Source organism: Agelaius tricolor, unplaced genomic scaffold, assembly GCF_023055355.1.
Source record: "Agelaius tricolor isolate 1412-34295 unplaced genomic scaffold, bAgeTri1.0.p SCAF_1, whole genome shotgun sequence".
NCBI classification, from domain to species: Eukaryota; Metazoa; Chordata; class Aves; order Passeriformes; family Icteridae; genus Agelaius; species Agelaius tricolor.
In genome coordinates, this window is record NW_027269261.1 from 4,106,674 (window position 1) to 4,131,291 (window position 24,618).

A 24,618-nucleotide genomic window follows, 5' to 3' on the forward strand; every position below is an offset into this window, starting at 1 on the left:
CATTTCTGGGTAACTCTTCCCAGAATTGGACCTCCAAGGTTTATCTCCCTTTATTGTACACTAATTTCTGAGGCTGTGTGGTGGAGCTGCTCTCAGTAAAGCAGCTCGTGCAGTGCTGGGCCATTGTCTGCTTGGTGGATGATGATAAAGGAGCAGAATGACTTTAATGTTGCTGTGGCAGAACCTGTACAGTCAGCCTGGCTTTCTGCATCTGGAACCAGCTTTAGGCCCTATGGGAAGGGGCGGGGAAGAGCACATTGGGAAGTGGCTGGGAGGAGCAGAAAGCAGCTCCCTTACCTGAGGAGGGAGAGCAGCTCCATGGCAGCCAGGAGTTGAGTGAGCGCTGCTGCTCTCACCCTTCCTGGAGGGAAGGACATCCCAGGCTGGAGGAGCTCGGCTCTCAGGTGGGCTCAGCCATGATCAGAAACCAGGTGGGTGCAGAGTGCTCCAGAGAGCAAACTCAGTCCTTTTGCAGCAGGTGCTTTCTTGTGTTTGAAATAGTGATTTATTTCTTCTTTCTTACTGCTCAGCATAATTAGCTTCTGTAATGACCTGTCTTAAATGGAGCCATTGAAAGGAATTGCCTTGGAGAGGGAAGCTGGGCAGGTGCAGCATTGCAGCAGCTCAGCAGGGCCAGAAATGCCTTTATTGGACAAGCCTGAAGTTTTCATGCAGGTGCAAAGAGTCAGGAGCTGGGGTATCTTTAAATGCCAGCAATAAATATTACAAGTGCTATCATAAAAGTATAAGAGGTGGCCTAATTGTACTTCTGGGATTACCTGCCAGAGGGAATGATACAGTCTCCTAATTTCACTCCAAGAAATTTTAAGTGAATTTGGAATGAGTTGCTTGTCTTGCTTGGGAAAACAAAAAAAGGAGCTTTCTGCTGCTCATGTAGTGACACTTGTGAGTTGCTCTGTCTGCTGTCTACCCTATGAAATCCTTTGCTTTGGTGAAGAACAGAGAATCCTCAACACTGATGATAACTTGATGGTGGTCATGGGGAAAGGATGAGCTGCTGGCAGGTGCAACACCATCATGGAAAACATTGCTTTGCTTTCTGTGTGTCCTAAAGAGCAGAGACTCTGCTGCTTTCCTGGTCTTAGCCTGGTTTAAATCCAGGATGTGACATTTGTTGGGGCAAGTATTGTGTCTTGTCCAGGCAGAATTGACTTGCTGGTTTGTGGGTACGGATGGCAGGGTCGTGCTGGGCTTTCCAAACCCCTGGATACTGTTTTGGGCAAAGAAAAACCCCACACCTGAGTGAGTGCAATCCCAGTGTGTTCTGGAGTGGTATTTTTCCACAGAGGTCATTGAGTTCATGCCTGGAGAGATCATGGATTTATTTCACAGCTGAAGCCTGAGAAACAGTTTTTCATGCCAATTCTAATTCACATATCTCCTTTCTGTAGCTATTCACCATAAGAATTTGCTCCAAAACACTCTGCTGTGGTTTCTTGCTGTTTTATATATTCTGAGAAGTGCTGCATTTAATCATGAGTACAAGTCATGCTTTTATTTTTGTGCATTTGGTTTGAAGAGCCCAAAAGCACGCACAGAAGTCGTGCAGAGGGGAGAGTTCATGAGCAGCAGATGTCCTGAGGCAGAAATACGCTGTGGCCATTGGGGTTTGTGTTCCTTTTTGTGTGTTTGCTTTTTATTGAGCTTTCTCTAAGGTAGAAATATGCTCAGTTTGCAATACCTCGTGAGGAAAGGCCACTAAAACATAGCAGGGAAGGCTTGTTTGGAACCTGACTGTAAACTGGTTCATGTGACTCTCAGTCCAGGGTTTTGAAACCACTTAACATGGTCTTTTTATAGTTACTGACTCACTATTATCCATAACGATGCACATGTCCCAAGGTGTGCTCCTATACAGCTAAATAGAAGTGTATAGGATAATTCTCAGAGGTGTATCTTGTATTTTCTTGGTGACTGAATTTTAGAGGCCTGCTACAATGAATATCAGAGCAAAAGCTGAAACTTGAATGTTACTTAGATGTTAAAAGTTTTCTAAATCTGCCCAGAGAATGTTTGGACAAATTGCAGATAGTTACTTTGAGTGGCAGAGTTTGTTGGAAACACTTTCTTTCCCTTCCTCTGGAACCTCATTTGAACCTGAGAGCAGAGAAATGCCAGTCGTGTGAATAGGAGCCCTACCGGTGGAACTGCTTTCACCGTGAGGCAAGAGCCAGGAAAGTCTGGCTTTGTCTGGCAATGGGGCACACCCTGGCCTCAGGAGAACTTGTCCTCCGTCCCTTCAGAGCCTCAGAAATTGGGTTTGGAGATACAGTCAGGCTTCTCCTCGTCCCCAGTTTCCCCGTTTCACACAGCTTTACTCCCTGAGCACTTTGGGGTCCTTTTCCCTATTCTCACCCAAGCACGGAGATGTAATTATTTTTTTATTTGTAGTACAGAGGAAACGTGTAGATAGTGTTTAGCGTTGAAAACTTAAGATGTATACAGACTCCACAATGCTTGGCAAGTGATCCGTCTTAAACTGTACGCTGTAAGGGCTAATTAAGCGCATTTCTGTCCTTTTTGAAGCTTCACCTTCAGTTTGGCTTTCGAGCCTTGTGTGGAGATGTACAAAGCAGGCACAGACGGCGTGTTACAGTATGGCTGCTGCTGTAAGGAGATGCCGCTCACTAACCTTTCTGCCGTTTTGTGATGCAGGGAACACCTTTTCGTCTTAAAAATTGAAACTGTTTCAGTTGCGTGTGCCGTTTAAATTTACCCTGGCCGGGGAGTGGAGCTCGCCCGTCGTTTTTGTGTGGCGGCGGTGGGTGGCACTTGCTGTGGCGTGAGGGAGGGAGGCGTGTGTTTCCTCAGCGGTGGCACCAGCTTGTAGACAGACTTTAAAAAAAAAAAAGGAAAAAACAAAATTAAGTTTTTTCGGGGGAACATGTGAGCCAATTCCCCCTCTAGGAGCCCCGAGCGTTCAAAGGCAGCGCTGCGCCCATACCCGGCTGTGAGTGAGGGCAGGCGCCATTTTGTCGCCCCCTCCCCGTTCCCGCCTCGGCGCCGTGAGGGAGCTCGCGCGGGCCCCGCCCCGCGGCCCCGCCCCTGTGGCCGCCGTCCCGTCGGCGGCGCGGCGGCAGCGGGCGGCCGCCGTAGCCCCTGCGAGGGGAGCCCGTGCCCGGGCGGGGAGGAAGAGAAAGGCGGCCCGAGCCGGGTTACAAGATGGCGGCGGCGCTGTAGTAGCTGCTGAGGCGGAGCGGCGCCAGCGAGGCCCGGGCCGGGGCGCGGCGGCGCTGACTCGCCATGGGAAGCGGCGCGCTAAAGGCCCCGCGGTGCCCCTGAGCGGCCCGGCGGCCCCGCTTGCTCCCCGGCGCCCTCGCTCCATCGCCCCCGCGGAGGCGGAGCGGGCCCGGGGCTGCACCATGTCGGACACCCGCCGGCGGGTGAAGGTCTACACGCTCAACGAGGATCGGCAATGGGACGACAGGGGCACCGGGCACGTCTCCTCCAGCTACGTGGAGCGGCTGAAGGGGATGTCGCTGCTGGTGCGCGCCGAGTCGGACGGTGAGAGCGTGGCCGGGGCTGCCCAGGCCGCTTCCCCTCGCCCCACGCCCGGGTCCGGGCCCTGACCGCCGGGGCCGCCCCCAACCATCGCCGGGCTCGGCTGGTGGTGCCTTCCCTTGGGACACCCCAGAGGATGATTGTTGTTATTGTTATTATTTCCACTCTCCGTGCCTTCCCTTATCTTGCGGATCGTGTGGAGTTTCCTTACCGCACAAGCCACAGCAGCGTTTGCTACCGTGGTCTTAAGACTTTCCCCCTCCCAGCTGATAGAATTATGGAATATGCTGAGCTGGAAGGGACCCATCGGGATCATCAAAGTCCATGTCCTGGCCCTGCACGGAGCTCCCAACAATCCCACCGTGTCCCTGAGAGCGTTGTCCAGGCGCTCCTGCAGCTCTGGCAGCCTCGGGACCATTTCCTGGGGAGCCTGGGCAGTGCCCGACCACCCTCTGGGGGAGAACCTTTCCCTGATATCCATCCTAAACCTCCCCTGACCCAGCCCCATGCTGTTACCCCAGCCAGCTGCAGCTCACTGGCCTGAACAGAGCTGAAGCCGTGACGTGTGAGGACATTTTGTTCTCTTTCAGAGCAATATCCTTTGCTTTTCAGGTGCTCTTTTCCTCCCTTCCTTACTGCTGTGAAAAAAGTTGTTTGTTTGTTGCTCTTTTTCTCCTCAGGAATTCCCTGCTTGTGTTCCGGTCGGGTGGCATCCTTTGTGTTTTATTGCACTTTAAAGTCACCTTAAAGGGTCCTTTTTGTAGGGGGGAGGTACGTGCTCCCCACTTTGTCAGCCGACAGGTGCTAATGTGCTAAATAAACCACCTAAGACTGGTATAAATTGCTCCGGAGCTGTTGCCAGGAGACATACACTACTTGCATACACAAGATGAAGTCCCTGCGTTTATAGTAGCTGGATGATTCACTTCTGAAGGGCAGCTGAAGGGAATAAAAGCAAGTGGCCCACGTGGCTTCTCTGGACAAAAACATTTTTATGCTGGGCAGCACGTTACCTGCTGGAATTTGTATAGTTGGCCTAAAAGACCACTAAAAAAGCTGCTTCTTGCATCAGATTTCAGGAAAAAAGAGTGCTACAGTGGATCTTAGACTAAAGTAGAAGAGAAAAATGTATTTTAATAGGGATATTCCTGTTGAATTTTGTTTTACCTGGCTTATTTTAGGAAATTATATTTAAAGGAGGTGGTTCTTGTGGATTTTCTGTGAGATTTGGATTAAGCTGAGAGTCTGTTGGCTGGCACGTGGGCAGTGGTGTGAGTTGTGTGGAGATGTTTGTTTTGTTGGATTCAGTAAATCTCTCTTCATACCTTTTTCAGGTTCACTACTGTTAGAATCGAAGATAAATCCAAATACTGCATATCAAAAACAGCAGGCAAGTATTATTGCTAGGATTTGCTTTCTGTGGTTGCTGGTGCTGAGGAATTGTTTTGTACTTGGAGTAATTGCATTTTTTCAGGAAAAAAGGAAATGCAGGAGGATGTGCAATTATTGATGGTGGGTTTTATAGGTGAAAGAATTTATAGGTGTTTTTTAGAGGTGAAAAATTTCTTAGAAGCCTGTAGGTGCTGAACGCTTCGCATTCTAGAAATTAATATGTGAGTCTTCTAGAAAAATACATTTTAGACTTCAGGCTTTGAAGATAATATATGCAATTTGGAGAAATATTGAAATCATTGCAGGAAGGATAGTTGGAAACGTGTATGTGTAATTTTTGTCTCCTGTGTCAGGCCATCTGAAATAATTGCAGTATTAGGGAGGCAAAACTTTGACCAGCTCTGTTGAAGTGTATTTATTTATTTATTGAATTCTTTTTCTGGAAATAACATGAAGGAATTTGCCTTTATGGGACTCCTTTCTTTGTTGTTGCTGTTTAGTTTTTATTTTAAGCCCTGAAAGCTCCTGTTGTCCTAGGTAAGGCCACAAGCCATGGTGAGAGTTACCTTTCCTAGGGGTAAACCTCTTGCTAAACAAAGTAAAACGATTGGGAGCTGTGTTAATAGGTTATTTTTGTTTCATCCACTGAAAAAAAATCAGCTTACTGAATCTCTTCTGCTTTTATTGTTTTCCCTTTTTCAGCATGCATTTTTGATGTCTCTGCCCGCATTGTTCTCATGGGTTTTCTGGAGTTTTTTCTCTCTGTTCCTTTGTTCTACAGTAGAGTCTCTGTTCCTCCAGTGGTTGATACTTGTTCTTTATCGTTATGGTATCCAGGAGTGTTTCAGCGCTGTAGAAAACAGTAATTTTGTTCTTCCTAAGTCACAGAGGGACACATCTATAACATCTTAGAGGATTCTGTTATAGTGACAAGTTACAGTGTGAGAGTTTGAGAAGGAGACTTTGTTATCTTGTGGGCATTGGTTGGCTCGCTTTGGGTTAGGAGTGAGGTGGGGTTTTGGGCCAGCCTTTCCAGGGGGCTGTTTGCTGTGCTTTCTGCTTTTCACTTGCTAGGGGTTGGTGGCTGGAGGCTTTCCTTGGCGGGGCCGTGCTGAGGAAGGAGCTCTGCAGAGCTCCAGAAGCCAGGAGTCTTGAACTGTTTCCTGTTTAATGGAGGAAACCTATACATAGTGAAATACAAACGCAGATTTTGTTGCTGTAAAGTTTTTAAATGCTTCCCTTCACACCCTGTTTCCTGAAACTACAACTGATTAATTGTAGGCCTTTTTTACTTAATTGGTAGCAAAGTTTCGAGTGACTTAAGTAGCTTTTGTTACCATTTTTCTTGTGGAAAAGGTAGATCATAATTTAAAAACACTCAAGCTGAGGTTTATTTTGGCTGGCTTGTATTTCTGATACTAATGCTTTTGTGTCCATGTGACCTAAAGCTTTTTCTTCACTGTTTGCTCCTTAAGGTTTGTAAAACCTCGTGCAGCTTTTAGTTGACCCAGAGCATTGTCCTCAAGTTGACGGTCTTGGATTTGGGGGAGCTGACGGTCTTGGATTTGGGGGAGTCGACGGTCTTGGATTTGGGGGAGCTGACGGTCTTGGATTTGGGGGAGTCGACGGTCTTGGATTTGGGGGAGTCGACGGTCTTGGATTTGGGGGAGTCGACGGTCTTGGACTTGGGGGAGTCGACGGTCTTGGATTTGGGGGAGTCGACGGTCTTGGATTTGGGGAGTTGATGGTCTTGGATTTGGGGGAGTTGACGGTCTTGGATTTGGGGAGTTGATGGTCTTGGATTTGGGGAAAGCTGCAGGGTGGTGCAGCTGGATGGCAAAGAAACATGCCCTGCCTGCACATCTGTCATGTAAATGACTTGACTGGACTTAGAGGGTACTTAACGCTTCATTGTGGTTTGCGTAACAGCGGCCTGTGAAAAAAGGAAACCAGCACTGATTTTTCGGTGCTGTGCATCAGTCTGTGACTTCCAGTATTGCACTGTTAGTGCCAAGTCCTGCTGCAGCTGTTGACTAACCCCAAACAGGACAGGCCTGTTACCTCCCTGCTCCAGTCGAGTTTGTGGTTCCTGGGGAATTCATTGTGTCCAGGTGTTGGGCACACTCTCATCACGACTTTCCCTTTCTCAAGGGAAGTTGGGCTTGGATGGGTCAGACAGGTGCCAAGCTGCTCAACATACAATGCAAATTATCTCTAGTTAGATGAATGCAAAGAACATGAGAGGCTGAAGAGCTTTAGGTCCCCCTGGATTTTGGGGCATAGGCTTTGGGAGTTACACACCTCTGCTGGACGCCCCACGTTAGCCAGAGGGCAGGCTCAGATGTGTTCTGGAGGCTCTGGCAGGAGTGGTTTTAAAGGTTGGCACCACACCCATTTGGTGTTTCAGCCTCTGCTTGAGGTTACTGTTCCCCCGCAGAACTGGCAGGAGAGAGAGTCCATGGCTGGAAGATGTGGAGCTGCTGCAGAAATCCTTACTGGGAGTGCTGCCTTCTGCTGTTACCTTTGCTTAGGTGTGCTCTGTTTGCAGCCCTGAGATGAAGCTCGAGTGCAGATCCTGTCTTTTGCCCAGAGTTGCCATCACTGTGTGACAGCAGAACGCTTTGCTCAAGGCAGAATAGGAGTTCCTGGTGGCCAGGCTTGAACACATTTGCAGGGCTGCTGTTGAAGCCAGCCCCAGCAGTTGCCAGAGGGCTTCTTCGCTGGTGTTTCATCCAGAGGCAGGTTAGATGTGTGACTGAGTCAGTTGAAACATGTCTTCCTGCTGGATCCGTTTTCTCCCCACGTGTTCCCCATCTGCTTCCCTGTGCAGCGCACTGCTGCTGGCATGGGGACGGGGTGGAGTAGCAGACACTGTGCACACCAGCACTGGAGAAGGGTTTGAACAGCTCTGAGTTTTGGTTTCTGTTCAGAATTAATCTTTTTTGATCTTTACTGGTGCTTGAGTGAATTAAGGAACGTTGCTGTTGCTGGTGGATGGAGCAGCATGGCCTCTAAGCAGGTGGGAGTGGTGGAGCCTGGCCTGGAAGGTGTCTGTCTGTCTGCTCTTCATGGGTTGTCTGAGGTCATGCAGGAAGTGTGTGCCAGATGAGTGCGTCTTATATTGGTTTTGGACAATTCTTTTCTGTTGAAACCATCTTTCAGTCTTTCTGAAATATTTTTGGAAAAGCTTATATAACTTCTGCTTTGTGTGGGCAGTACAGATTGTAACAAGTACCATTCAGTAACTGGAGATTTTTCACAAATTTTTGACTGCAGTCCCTGAGTGCCTGGAGTCATTTTAAGTTACTGCATTAATTCTCTTACTTGAATCATCCTGGGCTATGAATAGGGCTGCTGAGTGTGTGTGTGTCCTGCTTTGTTCAGTGAAGCACCTCTGAGGCTCAGCTTACCTGCAGTGCATTGATGCTGAGTGTCAGGGCATCAGTACTTGCACAGAATGTTTCAAGGTAAACATTTCAGATTTGGAATTCTGTAGCAGCCATCAAATTGTACTTAAGAATTATTTTTTTAATTATCTCTGAACAAGAACCAGATCAGGGAGCTGATGAGGCTTTTCAGTGCATGCAGTTGACAATTATTATTTTTCCCTTGAAGCCCAGCTGAGTTGTTGACTCTGAAATGGCACAAGGTAAATACAGAGATCCAGAGGTCCTGAGCTGGAGACAAGGGGGGACAGCTGTGAGTGAAAACCATGTCAGCTCTAAGCACTTGGAGCAGTTGTGAGTGGAACCTGACAGCAGAGAGGCTCCCTATTAATATTTCTCTGTAGGAGAAAAGTGCAAGTGTAATATAGGACACTGTAATATAAATAAACAACTCACAACAGTGCTGAAACCACAGTGAACTCTGTTCACTCATTGAATTCTGTTCTTTCCACATAGAGAAATCTTGTTTCTCTAAAGAAATGTGTAAAACAGTAAGAAAGGAAGAAAATTGTCTGTGCAAATTCCATTGTTTTTAATGTGGCCTGTGATTACTTTGGGAGAAGGAAATGGATCTATTGGTAGGCATTTGTCAATGGTGATGTTATTCTTAACTGTATTTTCGAAGAAAAAAAGGGCAAAGCCAAAACCTCCAAGATATACAACTCCCCATGGATATTGAGGAATTAGGATTGCTGTAGAAATGAAGAATTAATGCTGCATCAGTGCTGGGGATGTTAATTTGTGTTCCAGAGGTAGTTGTGGCAGCTGGGAGGCCGTGTTTGTTGAGACAGATGTGTGTGTTCCAAATAACTGCTGATGGAAGGGGGAACCTGCTGTCCCATGCCAGCAGTCCTTCCCTGATGTCAGTCCCCTCACACCTGGAAGTAGAGCAATGTTCCCTGACCTGTGTAAGCCCACATAACTGCATTTACAAACTTACTGCCCCTGAAGCTTCCTAAGGAATATCATCAGGTGTTTCTTTGGGTTTCCTTGCTGAGCTTAAAGATACCACTCTTAATATTTTGTGTTCACTAAAAGTGGTCTAAAGACCTAACCAGCCTTGATGAGTTGTCTGGTGAAAATTGAATGTTGTAAATATGGGAATTAATTACCTTACTGACCATTAAGCAAGATCTTGCTAGTGTTTAAAAAACACTTCAATATTTCAACATCTGTGGTAACTGTGGAAGCCAGGCTTGGAATGTTGAACAGTTTTGCTGGAGCTCATCAAATATTCTGGAGAATTAGCAGAGAGCTGCTTAGTTTGGATGTTTTTATATGAAGATGAGTTTGCTGTAGGATGGGGAACTGTTCTCCTGCTTTTGTCTGGGACAGAGTTAATTTCCCTGCCAGCAGCTGGTGCAGTGCTGTGGTTGGATTTAGGATGAGACTGACACTGACAGCACAGGGATGTTGTAGTTGTTGCTGAGCAGTGCTTCCCTTCAGTCAAGGACTGGTGAGTTCCCCGTGCTCTGGCAGTGAGGAGCTGCCCAGGGAGCTGTGAGGGACCTGGCCAGGACAGCTGACCTGGAACAGCCAGAGGGATGTTCCACACCTGGGATAACAGGGGCAGGGATAAACTGGGGGGCGGCCAGGAGGGGCCAATCACTGCTCAGGTGGTGCTGAGCATCACTTACCTGTCAGGGTTTATTCCTTTCTTCCCCTTCCTTTTTATTTTTTTTTTTGCTCTATCTATTATAACTGCTTGTTATATTTTACTTTATTTCATTTTTGAAACAGTTCTTACCTCAAGAACAGAAGTTTCACCTTGTCCCGATTCTCCTTCCCATCCCAGTGGTGGGAGGAAGTGAGTGAGCAGCTGTTTGGTACTTCCTTGGCAGCTGGGTTAAACCACAACCACTCTGTATTGTCTGGAATATATATTCAACTGAATGTTGAAGTGCAGCCTTGCATTCCTTACAGGACAGCAGCAAGTGTCCTAATAAAGCCTCTTCCAAAAACCTTTTAGCCTGTTCAGAAATTCCATCAAAACTTCCAGGTCTGCTGTGCAAGTGCACAAATTGAATTGATGGAGGCAGTAGGGAAGAAAAACCTGGCTCAAATGAAAATAACTGGCAAGATGGTTGTTACTTTAGTAGGAACTTGGGAGTTTTGTATTATTCAGGCTATATGGCTTTTAATTCAGAAAGGAATATTTGAGCATTAGCTAGGCATTATATCTCACTTAGCTAGGGCTGTCTTAAATGCTTTGAGGGGAAAGCTGAAATCTTAGGGGATTTGTTTCTGTCTTACTAAATATGAAAATGCTTAACCTGTTATACTGTAGGTTTTCTTAATCTAGTGTGTGCATTCCCATTTCAAGACTGTTGGCTCAAAAAATGTATCTTGCAGAAAAATGCCATCATAAGTGGCTTGGATATGAAAAATAGTATCTTTAAATGTGTTTTGTGTAAGGTAGTGGTCATAAAATAGCAAGAAAGAAAGTTGATGTATAGCAGAACAGGTGATAAAATATTTCAGTGTTTTATGCTTTTTTTTGACAAGTGTAACTTTAATAAAAATTATTTATTCTGTAGACATTGGCTTTAAAGGAATAGGGGTTAATATGTACTGCAGACCTGTTTCAGAAACAATTACTTTCTTGATTTTATCTCAAACAGGACACCCTGATTGTTTGGTCAGAAGCAGAGAACTATGATTTAGCACTGAGTTTTCAAGAGAAAGCTGGCTGTGATGAAATTTGGGAAAAAATCTGCCAGGTACAGTAAATTGAAACATGCTGTTTTTCCAGGTGTTTTAGTGTCTTCTGTGACTTGATGTATTTGTGCATCCTTTTTAAACCTGCTTGTAAAGCAAGCAAATATTTGTTCTTTTCTGTGCAAGGTCTTAAATTGCCCCTGCTTAGAGCAGCAGTTGTTCTTATGATTGAATGTCAGGCCTTTGAAAAATCACTGTAATGGTGAGACTCAGGTGGTCGGTGTTCTGGGGCTCTTGGTGTGATCGTGTTTATTAGAAAGGGACTGCCAGAGTTCCAAGCTTTAATTGTCCTTCTCCCAGCCGGCCTCAGGAAGCAGCTCTCACTTGTTGGAGTGCACTGGACCTGCCAGTGTGCTGTAAGAACCAGAGAGCTCAGATCCCATTGCAGCTGGGATGTGTTGTTTCTTTGGTTCCTGACCTGCTCGTTTTTGGGATCAGACAGTAACTGTGCGCACTCTTTCCTTAGGTTCAGGGTAAGGATCCTTCAGTGGAAGTCACGCAGGACCTGATCGAGTCAGAAGAGGAGCACATCGAGGAAATGCCTGAAACCAGTCCTCTGATTGACCTTCCTACTTGTGAACTCAACAAACTTGAAGAGATTGCTGACCTAGTTACCTCTGTTCTTTCCTCACCCATCCGTAGGGAAAAGCTGGCCCTGGCCTTGGAGAACGAAGGCTACATTAAAAAACTGCTGCAGCTTTTCCAAGTCTGTGAGAATTTAGAGAACACCGAAGGTTTGCATCATTTGTATGAAATTATTCGAGGGATTTTGTTCCTCAACAAAGCAACTCTGTTTGAGGTGATGTTCTCTGACGAGTGTATTATGGATGTGGTGGGATGCCTCGAGTATGATCCTTCTTTGGCTCAGCCAAAACGGCACAGGGAGTTCTTGACCAAAACAGCAAAATTTAAGGAGGTTATTCCTATCACAGACTCTGAACTCAGGCAAAAAATCCACCAGACTTACAGGGTACAGTATATTCAGGACATCATCTTGCCGACACCATCTGTTTTTGAAGAGAATTTTCTTTCTACCCTCACTTCCTTTATTTTCTTCAACAAAGTTGAGATTGTCAGTATGTTGCAGGTAAGTGGTTCTTCATATGGTCTAGATGGATTGTTTGTAGGTACCTGTAGCTATAGTTTCAGAATGGATTGCAGTTAATCACACACGTCATTTGCACAATGTTTTGAATGCTTGCCCTGCTCTCTGATACCTTTGATTTTGTATTTTGAAGAGGTACATTTCAGGTGAGTATAATAATATTTTTTAATGGGCTGTAAAGCTGAAGATTTTTCTCCTTGATTCCCAAGCAACATACAATTTTTGATCAAGTTTGTGTAGGTATTTAGAGAATAGGCAACTTGTTGTATTGTGCTGGTTTTGTGACAAATTCTGGATCTGTGATTCAAAAGAGCATGTTCAGAACCATTCCTGTCACACTGCTGTTACATCATGGTACTAATTTCAAATGTTCCTCTTGTCTTAAAGATTAAGTAACTGGTTGCTGGGGTTTTTTTTTCATATAGATATCCAGAAGTATTAATTAATAAATAACCTAGCTGTTACTTTATGGAAAACTGTCCTGCACACTTTGTAGTCAGAAGAGGCTCCAAGGTGGCTGGGACCCTGGAAGGGGCCTCAGTGAACAGCTCAGTGAATTCATGGCTTTTTGGGATTTTCAGTTGGTGCTGTGTTGTGCAAACTCCTGGCTACTCAAGTGGCTTTATTCTGATTATCTGTGTCCAAAAATGGTCCATTTGTGTAGGATACATCACATACTCACCCCATATTCCTGGGGTGAGTGTGGAGAGCCTCTGTGAAACACCAAGAGTTGAGGAAAAGAGGAGGGGAGTAAAAATAGTGGAAAGAAAGGGGCACTGGAGACATAACATATCCATATGGAATATACTGATGAGTTCAGATATGGGTGAAATGTGGTAAAGAGTTTAATAGAGGACTGGAAGATAAAGCTGAGTAATTGCAGAGAATTGCATGAGTATGCTATTTGGCTTCTCTCTACTATCTTTGTGGCTCAATGGCAGAAAGAAACAAAAAATGAAATCCCTCTTGCAAAATTATTAGCTTTGTGTCAAATAAAGATTTTCCTTTAAATTCTTTTGCATATATTTTCAAAAACTAAAAATAAATTCAGTGTTATGCTCCTGAGACCACAGTCCTGTTTGCATTTAGAGATTTTTAAGTCTATAGAATTCTTTTTTTTTTTCATTGGGGCTCTACAGAATATTCAATTGTGCAGTAACAGAGAATTTTGATTTGCTGTTACCTCGAGTACTCCTGGCAGAAGGATCTGAAATTCTCTGACAGTTCCTTGCTGGGTTTGCCATCATGGATGGAGTATGTGCACACAGGTTTGCCTGCTGATTCTATAGCCTATAAATGAGATGTGTGGTGATTCACAGATAATGCTGACCCTTGAGAATTACAGGTTGAGAAGAAAGCACACATGGAAAAGATGTTACAGCACACTTGAGGAAAATTCCCACTTGAGATCATGGGGGCCTCAGGTCCAGGACTGCTTTCACAGGCCTGTGGTGTAAATCAGCTTGTTGGGCACAAGAGCTCCAAAGCTCCTTTGGGTTTGGGGAACACATGGGACATCCTGTTACCCTAAATACACTGGCAAAGCTCCCAGGGAGGAGGCAGTTTAGAGGAGCAGCAGCAGATTGTGTTTGCCAGGCAGCAAAGCTCCTTTGTACGTGCCACAGAGCACTAGAGCCCAGTGCTGCTGCTGCTGGAGCAGCCACGTGGGAAAGGAACCTCCATCCATCCATCCATCCATGCATCCCAGGCTTCAGGACACAGGATAGGCTGAGCAGCAGCCCTTGACAAGCAGGAGATGTTTCTGTGCTCAGCTGTTCTGCAGTAGGGATTTTCTACTCTATCTGCTGTTGGTTGTAGTGTGGTTTGGGTTTTTTTTGTATCAGGCTTAATTAAGCTGTTTAAGCCAGCAAAGCTTAAAATAAACTACTAAATCTGTGTATGTGGCACTCCCTGTGTTGATGTTGATTCCAGGTATTATTTGTTTGTAAAGCACTTCTATCCCCACATCTGAAAATTGTCAGGAAAAGGTTTGCCAGGTTTTGGTTGGCATCGCTGTAACTGTAAAACTTCTGTATTGTTACTGTAATAAAGCAGACAGATTTTAGTGACAGCACACAGCAAAATAGAGAGGTAAGCACACTCTATGTTCTGCAATGTCAAGTTCATGTATATTTATTGGAATGTTGCTGTTCTGTTCATTTTTGTTCAATGCACAAGTTTATTGGGTTGAATTGGTACAGTGATGCAAAATTTTGTAAAGCTGTAGCATGTTACTGTTTGCTGTCAGATTTATATTGTCTTTAAAAGGTAACAGAAACATTTGAATTTGAGAGAACTCCAACATTATTTTCAATGTGAAAGAGTGCACAGTAACCAAAGGGCAGAAAGTGCCTGAGCCCTTGAGAGATGCTGATGTTCACCCTGGGTTTTGGGTACCTCTTGACCTTATGGGGTAACTGAAATGCTTTGCAAGAAGTGAGCTGTTCCTGTGTATACTTAAATATCTCTTGGTAACAGAGGATGTGAATGTGAAAATCCAGTAATAGTCCATAAAGTTTCCCAGCTTGGCAAAACAGAGCACGTGCAAGTGGGAGAGGTTGTTTTATTGTCAGTAAGGTACTGGGGACATGGCTGCAAAGCTGTCCCTTGGCTGGCACTTTGTAGTTGCAGTTTTAGGGACCATCACTGAGCTCAGCTTCACCTGGCTCTGCTCCCCTGGAGCTGCTGCTGCTGCTCAGAGCGAGTGCTGAAACAGTGCCCTGGGAGAGATCCCACTGGATGTGTGCTCTGGCATTGTCTCTGTGGGATGAATTGGATGGAGAGCTGGACTTGCTGCAGGGTTGGCTCCTGTAGGGATGGAAGTTGTTTTCCAGAGGCTCTGTGTAAGTAAGGTGTGTTCCTTTTGTGTGTTACACAGGAAGATGAGAAGTTTTTATCAGAAGTTTTTGCACAATTGACAGACGAAGCTACAGACGATGACAAACGGTGTGAACTGGTAAGTGCCAGCCCCCTGTGCTGCCTCCAGGGCTCTGGGTCAGTTCTGTACAATCAGCCAGCACACAAACTCTGCCACAAAATGTAACTCTTTCATCCTTTCAGAGAGTTTTCTGACCCAAATGCTCGAATTACTTTTTCCCTGTGTAACAGGTGAACTTCTTCAAGGAATTCTGCGCCTTTTCTCAGACGTTACAACCTCAGAACAGAGATGCGTTTTTCAAAACTTTGGCAAAGTTGGGAATTCTTCCAGCTCTTGAAATTGTAATGGTGAGTGAAACTTCAAGCTAATTTTAACCAAGTAGAAGAGCTACAGCCATTGAGGCAGTTTTGGCTCTGCTGAGCCCCTCTGTGTCAGTTTTGCCGTGCTGGGAGTTGATTGGAGCATTCCCAGTGCAGAGGCTGCCCCCAGCTCTGAAGTGCCTGACCTGGCTGCTCTGGGCATTTTCACTCTGTGGTCAGCACAGTCCTTGGGACAAGGGGCTGTAAAAACTGGCAGAGGCTCTTTATGCAGCTGGATTGTTGTTGTGGTTGTTGCTGGCCCAGGGCCCAAGAAGTATTTTTAGATAATCTTGAACTGTTGGCTGGTTCCTCCCAAAAGATCCCATAATCCTGTCGTTAGCAGATTAATCTGTCCTAATCAGCAGTGGGAAAACAGAATTTCTTTCACTCCTGTGGTTGGAGCAGCTGTTGCTGCCTCAACATTGCAATTCATTTTGCTGGTTTATTGTTGTTTTTCTGTAACCCTATTACTGTGCTTCTCATAGAAACTCTGGTAATGAGATGTTCCCAAAAGTCAAAACTTACCTATTACTTTCAGCTTTACTTGATAATAAATACCAGCTTAATTTGTTGTTGCTAATCAATTTCTCTCTCTATTAGGGAATGGATGATCTGCAAGTTAGATCTGCTGCTACAGATATATTTTCTTATCTAGTAGAATTTAGCCCATCCATGGTCCGAGAATTTGTGATGCAAGAGGCCCAGCAGAGTGATGATGTAAGTCACAGTGGTTTGCAGTTTGTTGAGTCTTTGGGCAAGGAGGAAACAAACAAAACAGCAAAACAAACCTCTAGAAGTACAGGAAAAAGTAGGTTTAATATACAAACAAAATATAGAAAAATTTCTGAGCATGTTGCTGTTGTATGAGTTTACAGTTTTGGAAATCTGACTAACAAGGGTTGTAGGTGTGGAGGGCTGTGCTTGCCAGAATTTCTGTATCCAAATGCAACTCTCAATTCTTCAGTTTCATTTAACATTGTCTTCAAAAAATTACAGGGCCTATGGAAATTGCTTTCCACTCTTGAAAGTGTGTCTAACAGTTGGGTGGTGTGTTTGTTTGGGATTTTTCTGCAGGACATCCTCCTCATCAATGTGGTCATCGAGCAGATGATCTGCGACACGGATCCGGAGCTCGGTGGAGCTGTTCAGTTAATGGGGCTGCTGAGAACTCTGATTGACCCAGAGAATATGCTGGCCACAGCCAATGTAAGGAGGTGTGGGGGGTGCAGATGCTGCACTGTGTCAGCAGAGCTGAAAACCTGACATTCTCTGTGTTGGTTCTGATACTGAATTTAAACAAGCCAAAAATAAGCTCAACGGTTCCATTTTGGGCCATTGTGCAGGTGTTTATTAACAAAAGTTTTGTCAAAGTTTTTGAGTTGTTGATGTTTTTTCAGTAGATGTTTGCATGGTGGGGATTTTTTGGTGATGGTGAGTTCCTCCAAAATGCAAAAACTGACCTTGAGCAAAGACAGTCCTGCAGGCCCAACAAATATACAGACAGACCTGAAGGAGCCCGTAGATTTCTGTATGGGCTGTTTCCTGTGTTACTGTTATTTCTTCTTTAAAAGCCTGTGTATGAATCCCAGTGTTTAATAGAGTTATTTTTCTTTTAGAAAACAGAAAAGAGTGAATTTCTCAATTTCTTCTACAACCATTGTATGCACGTTCTCACTGCTCCACTTCTGGCCAATACATCAGAGGATAAATGTGAAAAAGGTACTGAATATTTCCATTTTCTTTTTCTTCCTTTCAGGCCTGTAGTGTTTGGCAGTGACTGACAGTGCTGGTCCCAGGGATCAGCCTGAGATGCCAGCTGGGAATGTGCTTGTGGAAAAGTGCTGCTCCCCCAGGGACAGGGTTCTGTGGGCAGCAGCTCCCAGCTCTTCCCTGCAGCTCTGGGTGCTGCTGTGCTTTGTGCAAGATGCACTTCCTTGATGTTAATCATGCTAATATATAATTATTAATTGCACTTAAAAAATACTTCCTGTAAAGCAGAGGGTGTCTGTAATTCAAATGCAGTGTCTGTAAATTAAAATGCACTCATTTTAATGCATTATTTGAAAAATTTAGGATTGGTGCTTTTATTCTGTATCATATTTTCAAGGTTTAGGTTATACTTTTTCACCTAGATGGATTTAAAACTATTAAATACAGAAATCTCACCTGGCTGCATTCCTGCTGTGTGTTTATGTCCCTGTAGCTCACAAACGTTTGATCTGATGAAAAGTCTGACCACTTGGTAGAATTGATTGTTTTTCCTGATCTTTTAAATCTTGACAGTGCTTTAAAGCTTTGAAAATCTTTTTCTGATTTTTGTTTTTGTTTTCTTTTTATCAGATGCAGTAGTTGGATCCACTAAGAGTAATACAATTTGTCCTGGTAAGTCTGAATTGACTTTGAGTTTTGAAACTTGTCTTGTGTGCTGTGTATGGTAGTCTTTTAAAAAAAAGTTAGGCATGCCCATATTTTATTTCTTTTAATACTTTTTACTGAAGTAGATGCAGGAGCTTTGATTCACTTGAGATGACTGGAAGCTGAAGGAACATTTTCATCTGTTTTGAAGTTAGTGGGGTTTTTTTCCTAGTCAGCCTTGCTACTGAAAGTTGAAATTGTTAATTTTTCTTGCAGATAATTACCAAACAGCACAACTACTTGCCTTAATTTTGGAGCTGCTTACTTTCTGTGTGGAACACCACACATATCACATCAAGAATTACATTATGAACAAAGATTTGCTAAGAAGAGTGCTGGTATTGATGAATTCAAAACACACATTTCTGGCCTTGTGTGAGTATGGAGCTGTTGTGATTTCCTTCCTCCAGGCATGGTGGGGCTGTGTGGAAGGTGTTCAGCGTACACTTGGGATTTGTGTTAATGGATGTGGGTGAGATTGCAATGCTCTGGGTTTGGGAGCCTGTGGTGGTGTTCACAGGGGTCCCAGGACAGGGAAGAGATGAGAATATGGGCTCCATGTATCAGAAGCTGATTTATTATTTTATGATATATATTATATTAAAAGTAAATTATATATTAAAACTATACTAAAAGAATAAAAGAAAGGATTTCATCAGGAGGCTTGAAAGGAATAGAAAAGAATTGGAATGATGATAAAATCTTGTGACTGACTATCAGAGTCCAAGACAGCTGGACTGTGATTGGCCATTAATTAGAAACAACCACATGAGACCAATCCCAGATGCACCTGTTGCATTCCACAGCAGCAGATAACCATTGGTTAATCATTTTGTTCCTGAGGCCTCTCAGCTTCTCAGGAGAAAAAACCCTGGCAAAAACATTTTTCATAAAATGTGTCTGTGACAGGGGCCTATCTTCCTCTGGGTAACATGAGGGGTTTCATTTCTTTCCACAAGGCATGTGTGGTTATTAACTCCTTGAATTTTTCTTCCCCCAGGTGCTCTTCGCTTTATGAGGAGGATAATCGGGCTGAAAGATGAATTCTACAACCGTTACATCACCAAGGGAAACCTCTTTGAGCCCGTGATCAACGCCCTGCTGGACAACGGCACTCGCTACAACCTGCTCAACTCTGCTGTGATCGAGCTCTTCGAGTTCATCCGAGTGGTGAGTGCAGCTGCATCCCTCACAGGAGCACCCAGTTCCCTGGGAAAGGACAGTGCTCACAGGAGCACCCAGCTCCTGGGGAAAGGACAGTGCTCACAGGAGCACCCAGCTCCCGGGGAAAGGACAGTGCTCACAGGAGCACCCAGCTCCCTGGCACAAAGGACAGTGCTCACAGGAGCACCCAGCTCCCTGGGAAAGGACAGTGCTCACAGGAGCACCCAGCTCCTGGGGAAAGGACAGTGCTCACAGGAGCACCCAGCTCCCTGGGAAAGGACAGTGCTCACAGGAGCACCCAGCTTCTTGGGAAAGGACAGTGCTCACAGGAGCACCCAGCTCCTTGGCAAAGGACAGTGCTCACAGGAGCACCCAGCTCCTTGGCAAAGGACAGTGCTCACAGGAGCACCCAGCTCCTTGGCAAAGGACAGTGCTCACAGGAGCACCCAGCTTCTTGGCAAAGGACTTGCAGCAGCTCCTGAGCCACTGCTGCCAGTTCCTTCATGTGTGGGAGGCTTTGTGGTCTGTGAAAGTGAAGGGTGGGTTTTGTTGTAGGATGGTAGCTACTGTCTTTCCCAGCAAGAAGAACATTAGGAATTGTAGGATTTGCCTGATAGGGTGAGAGACTGACCAAAAGGTTCCTGGTCCCACATGAGCTGCTGTAGGTGCTGAGGACTGGGGAGAGCTGGAGCCTGTGGGGAGGACAGGGCACAGCTCTCCTACATAAAAGAATAAAAGATCTTGGTTTAACAGAAGTGTCACAAATACAGTTGGGACACTGCTGAATCCATTGTCTATTTCTATGGGAAGCCTAATAATTGTTTCTCAATCTCGTATCTTTTATTAAGGATAAATCTGATTTCACGCTTCACATTTGTGTAATGCTGTACAATAATGCTTTGGCTCTGGGCAAGAAATCAGTTACTTTCCAAAGTAAACTCAAAAGCTTTCTGAACTTCTGCTTGTGCCCATTTGAGGCTGAAACCCTGTTTTGTTCTTCTGCAGGAAGATATTAAGTCCCTTATTGCACATATAGTTGAAAACTTCTACAATGCACTTGAATCTATTGAGTATGTTCAGACGTTCAAGGGACTGAAGACAAAATACGAGCAGGAAAAGGACCGACAAAGCCAGAAGCTGAACAGGTGGGCCCCAGTTTCTGTGCCCTGAGCCTGGCAGGAGCTGCTGCTGTGCTCTTCTCCTTGCTTTTCTCTTTCCCAGAGGGCAGCAGGAGCAGGAGGCTGGGACTGGGGTTGGGTTTCATTCTTGGTGAAAACTTCTTGGACTAGAGGAAAGCCCCATCTGCCTTTCCTTGTGGCCAAGTGTTGCAGAGCTGATGTTGGCCAGTGGAATAAATGTTATGTTCAGAAAAGTCTCTAAGAGAAGAGCAAAATGTTGCTCTGTCACTCTGATTTGGGATTCAGTCAGGCTCTTCATCAGCTGGGGTGTTGGTGAGTCTTGGGGTGAGGGCAGAAGCAGAGCTGGAGCTGCATTGCCTTCTCAAATGCACGGAGTTCCCTCTAAAGCTCTGGAGGCATTTGTGATCCCGAGCCTGAAGCAGCAGCCAAGCTGGGATCCCTGTGTGTCTCTTACAGTGTCCCATCCATATTGCGTAGCAATAGATTCCGCAGGGATGCCAGAGCCTTGGAGGAGGATGAAGAAATGTGGTTCAATGAAGATGAAGAGGAAGAAGGCGAAGCTGTTGTACCTCCAGTTGAGAAGTCAAAACAGGAGGATGATTTTCCAGATAGCTATGAGAAATTTATGGAGACTAAAAAAGGTATTTACTCTGTTTGAGCTTGTTGGCACTGGAAGTGCTCCATGGCAGATCTGTGGAGTGTCACCCAAAGTAACCCGTGGTTGTGCTCTGTACCTCGAGCAGCAGCACAGGGTGTTCCATGTAATTGAGTCCTGACATCCCAATGTGTCTTCACAAGCCAGTTTAGGATTAAAGTAACGAGTTTAAATGGTATCCAAAAGCAGGACTCTGAATGTGCCTGTGTGCTCCAGGTGAGCCACGTCCCCATGCCCTCAGCATCCAGGCCCTGCTCGGTTTGCTGCTGGTGGGCTCAGGATGGGCTTGGTTGGGGAACTGAGAATTGCAGCAGAATTGGAACCAAAATACCTGCTGGCTGTCTCCTGCGATTGCACTGTGATGTGGATTGTACTCCTTGGTGTGCAGCTGATACCTAAGTGTGACAATGTTTGTCCCTCAGCTAAGGAGAGTGAAGACAAAGAGAATCTTCCAAAAAGGACTTCAGCTGGGGGATTCAAATTCACTTTTTCCCACTCAGCCAGCGCAGCTAACGGTGCGAATGGTGCAAACAGCAAATCCGTGGCAGCTCAGACATCACCAGCCAGCTCCAACGGCTCCTCTTCCAAGAGCACGGCCCTGAGCCCCGCGGTGCCGGCCCCCAAGGTGGGAGAACTCGTGTGGGGCTGTCCAGGGCAACAGCAGCACCTCCCTGGGGGGATAAATTCACCCTGAGCCCTGCAGTGAATCCCTCACTGCTCCAGGCAGGTCTCAGTGGGGCTAGACTCTGTTGGCCCCACAGCCTCTGCATCGTTTCACTGCTTCTGCTTTTTGTTCCTGCTCACTTGCTGCTCTGTGTATCTGATGTACACAGGACATTGGGGTTTGTGGGAACTCTGTTAGTGCCCTGCTGGCTGGGGAATTGCCCAGTGGCTTAGAGGAGGCAAATGCAGTGAGTGAGCCCTGGGTGGTGCCTGACTGAGCTGGGCATTATTGGAATCCTCAGCCATGGAGCTCCTGAGCACTGCAGGACAGTGTAGCAGGGACTGATTGCCCTCTCTAAGGCTGAGCACCAAAGGGATGTCAGCTGCACGTTGGATTTTTTGTCTGTCCCACTGAGCTGGAAGTGGTTTTTAAACACTTCCCAATCCAGACCCAGAGCAGTGAGGAAGCTCCAGTACATTTTGCAGTTTGAGGTTCATACCCATTTTCCAGACAAATGGGACTTGGAATGCCAAAGGCTGGAGTGCCCTAGATGGGTTGGCTGGAGGTTTTGTTCAAAATTTGCACCTTTCTAGGTACTTCTTCAATATAAAAACTTCCTTTTTCCTTTTTCTAATTGGCAGGGAAGTCTAGTTGGGCTAGTGGATTATCCTGATGATGAAGATGATGATGAAGAGGAGGAAACATCTCCAAGGAAAAGACCTCGTCTGGGTTCATAAAAGAAACCAAAACTTTGGAATAAGAACTTTTATTATGGGGTTTCAAATGCTGCAACTGTTTTAAGAGCTAAAAAGAATCTGAATCAGAAAGCTTTCTCCCATGAGTACATAAGATAATACAAGGAGTAGCAAAAGAAACTCGGTATATCAGCTAGAAAGGGTTAGTTCTGTAAACACAAATCTTCCAAGGAACTTAATGTCTTTCTAGAAAGTAAGGAGTCTGCCATTCAGGCTGTCAAAAAAAAAAAGAAAAATTAAAAAAAAAGGTGGGTTAGTATTCTCAGAACCTGGATGATGGCTTCTCAGCAAGGAAAGTCTCAGGTGTCGGGAGGGAAAGGGGGAGGGAAAGGTATGGTAACACTTTTTTAAAAATATTGCAGGGTTTCCCCATTGTTTAACAGAACTAGGAAAAAAAATTCAAGCTTAAATTTTGAACCCAGTAATCTTAATTTTGTAATGGTGCTGTCAGTTGTGTTCTTTTAGCAATGCCTCTTTTAAAAAAAATTTAAGGGAAAACTAACTCTGTTTGCATAAGAACAATCCATATTTTGGGACCATTTATTACCAACTAAACTGCATTTCTCATGATTGGAGGGAGGGACGCTGCAGTTATAGTGCATGTTGAGTTGTTTAAAACAGTTAAAATAAGTTTTAATTTGTATTTTCCAAGAGGAGAGAATGGAAGCTGGATTCAAAATGGAAGGTTTTGCTTGTTTTGTCAGTGAGACGTGCAGAAATACCTGTGGCAAGGAGCAGAGGCTTCCCAAGGGTCTGCAGGAGCTGCTCGTGTCACAGTGGGGCTGCACCCAGCACATCCCTCAGCTCTTGGCCTCAGCTTGGGCAGAACCTGAATTCCAACATGCTCCATGGTGTCCCAGGGGCTGCCTCCTCTTGGAGCAGCTCTTTCCCTGTTTGGGAGCCGCATGCTTGAGGTGGGAATAACAAACACTCACAGGTTTTTCATAGTGATGGACTGAGCAGCATTTTAACACCAGAGTCAGTTTGGACCAAGACAGGATTATTGCCAGGAGAACACCTTGAGGGCTCGGAGATGGAATCCACAAGCAGCACCTGAACCTGGGGTGGTACAAAAGCTGCTTTTTTAAAACACAAAAGCACATTCCACATAGGTGAGTGAACTGTGACAGGAATAGGGGAGCTCATGGCAAGGTGACAGAGGCAAACAGTCCAGGTTTTATTTTCAAGAGCAGCACATGAACTGTAAATATTTTAATGTTAGTTTGCCCATATGTGATCTGAGATCATGACTGAGTGAGAGGAGATTTCCCAGCGACTGTGTCAGAGATGTTCAAGATGGAACCAGCTGCAATCCACCACATAGATCACTCTTGTAATACGTGTTATGGGTCCATTTCTCCTGGAATAGTTTAAACTGAAGCAGTTTCTCTGTTTTGGAGATTTTTGTAGTTAGTTTTAATTTTAGCTCTTGTTTGGAAAAGATGGGCTGTCTGTGTAGATATGAAGTATAGTTTTTTCCATAAAACAGAAGTTTATTTTGTATTAAAGATACCACTGTACTTGTTTTACACCATTTGTATACATGTGGTGATATTAATGCTGAACTGTAAAATTCAGGAATTAAAATGTGACCCTGTAATTCCATAATTACTGCTTTTGTTTGGTTTGTTACCCATGGTAAGTGAACTCAGACTTTTCAATGTGGCTGTTGTAGGATATTGTTTAAGGTTTCAGAAGTATCTCCATAGCACTGGATGGAATCCCAGAGGGAGTGGGTGAGCTCTTCCCAAGGTGTGAGCAAGACACAGGTGCTCTGATGGACCTGGGGACAGTGGTGGTGTCCCCAGAGAGCTCCAGGCCACCCAGAACAGGACTCTGAGGGATCAGCCATCAGCTCCAGAGCCAAGGAAGTGTTTGCTGGTAAAGAAGCTGCAGCACCATCCTCGTGCACTCACTCTGGAGCTGCTTTGCCTCCCAGTGGGTTCTGTCTCCATCAGTAAAGAAGGTGCCCAGGCCATGAAAGCAGCAGGTACCTGGGATGTGCCTTCACTCACCTGAGGAGCAGAAGAGGCATCACCTGGAGCATGGACCCCCTGTTCCTGACTCTCTTCAGAGCCTCCCAAGCCGAGTTCTCCCCAGGACTCCCAAGGAGTGTTGGTCCTTGCTCTGCTCCTCACAGCGCCAACGCTGCTGCAGTGCAGCAGGAGCTTTAACAACACTCACAAACAGGAGCTGGCTTCACAGCAGAACCAAGAATGGCATGAATTTTTACAGTTCCTAGGAAAGGACTGGCTGAAGTGGCAGTAGATATCCTGTTAAACAGCAGCCTGCAATCCCAGGAGAAGGTGAGACCCAGCTCTCTCTGGCTTTTCCCTGGGGCTGTCACCCCTCGGTGCTGGTTCCATCTGCCCTCGTGGGCAGCCACGTTTGTTCTCCTCTCTGGGC

At 45.4% G+C, this 24,618-nt stretch overlaps 1 protein-coding gene across 3 annotated transcripts; it reads left to right on the plus strand.

Annotated features, from left to right (window-relative positions):
* Positions 1 to 3,054: 3,054 nt before the first annotated feature.
* Positions 3,055 to 23,820, plus strand: PPP4R3B (protein phosphatase 4 regulatory subunit 3B). Of its 3 annotated transcripts, none has more exons than XM_071446259.1 (16): positions 3,055 to 3,525; positions 4,857 to 4,912; positions 10,982 to 11,080; positions 11,545 to 12,165; positions 15,062 to 15,139; positions 15,292 to 15,408; positions 16,021 to 16,137; positions 16,495 to 16,626; positions 17,037 to 17,139; positions 17,761 to 17,802; positions 18,052 to 18,210; positions 18,836 to 19,005; positions 20,005 to 20,144; positions 20,616 to 20,779; positions 21,216 to 21,418; positions 22,099 to 23,820. In XM_071446259.1, the coding sequence occupies exons 1-16, from the start codon at positions 3,384 to 3,386 to the stop codon at positions 22,192 to 22,194; spliced, it is 2,439 nt and encodes an 812-aa protein (XP_071302360.1). In that variant the 5' UTR covers positions 3,055 to 3,383; the 3' UTR covers positions 22,195 to 23,820. The 3 variants fall into 3 exon arrangements, with proteins under 3 accessions (XP_071302360.1, XP_071302442.1, XP_071302284.1); XM_071446341.1 differs by having other exon boundaries at positions 3,056 to 3,525; positions 20,595 to 20,779; positions 21,294 to 21,418; XM_071446183.1 differs by having other exon boundaries at positions 3,057 to 3,525; positions 20,595 to 20,779.
* The last annotated feature ends 798 nt before the right edge of the window (positions 23,821 to 24,618 follow it).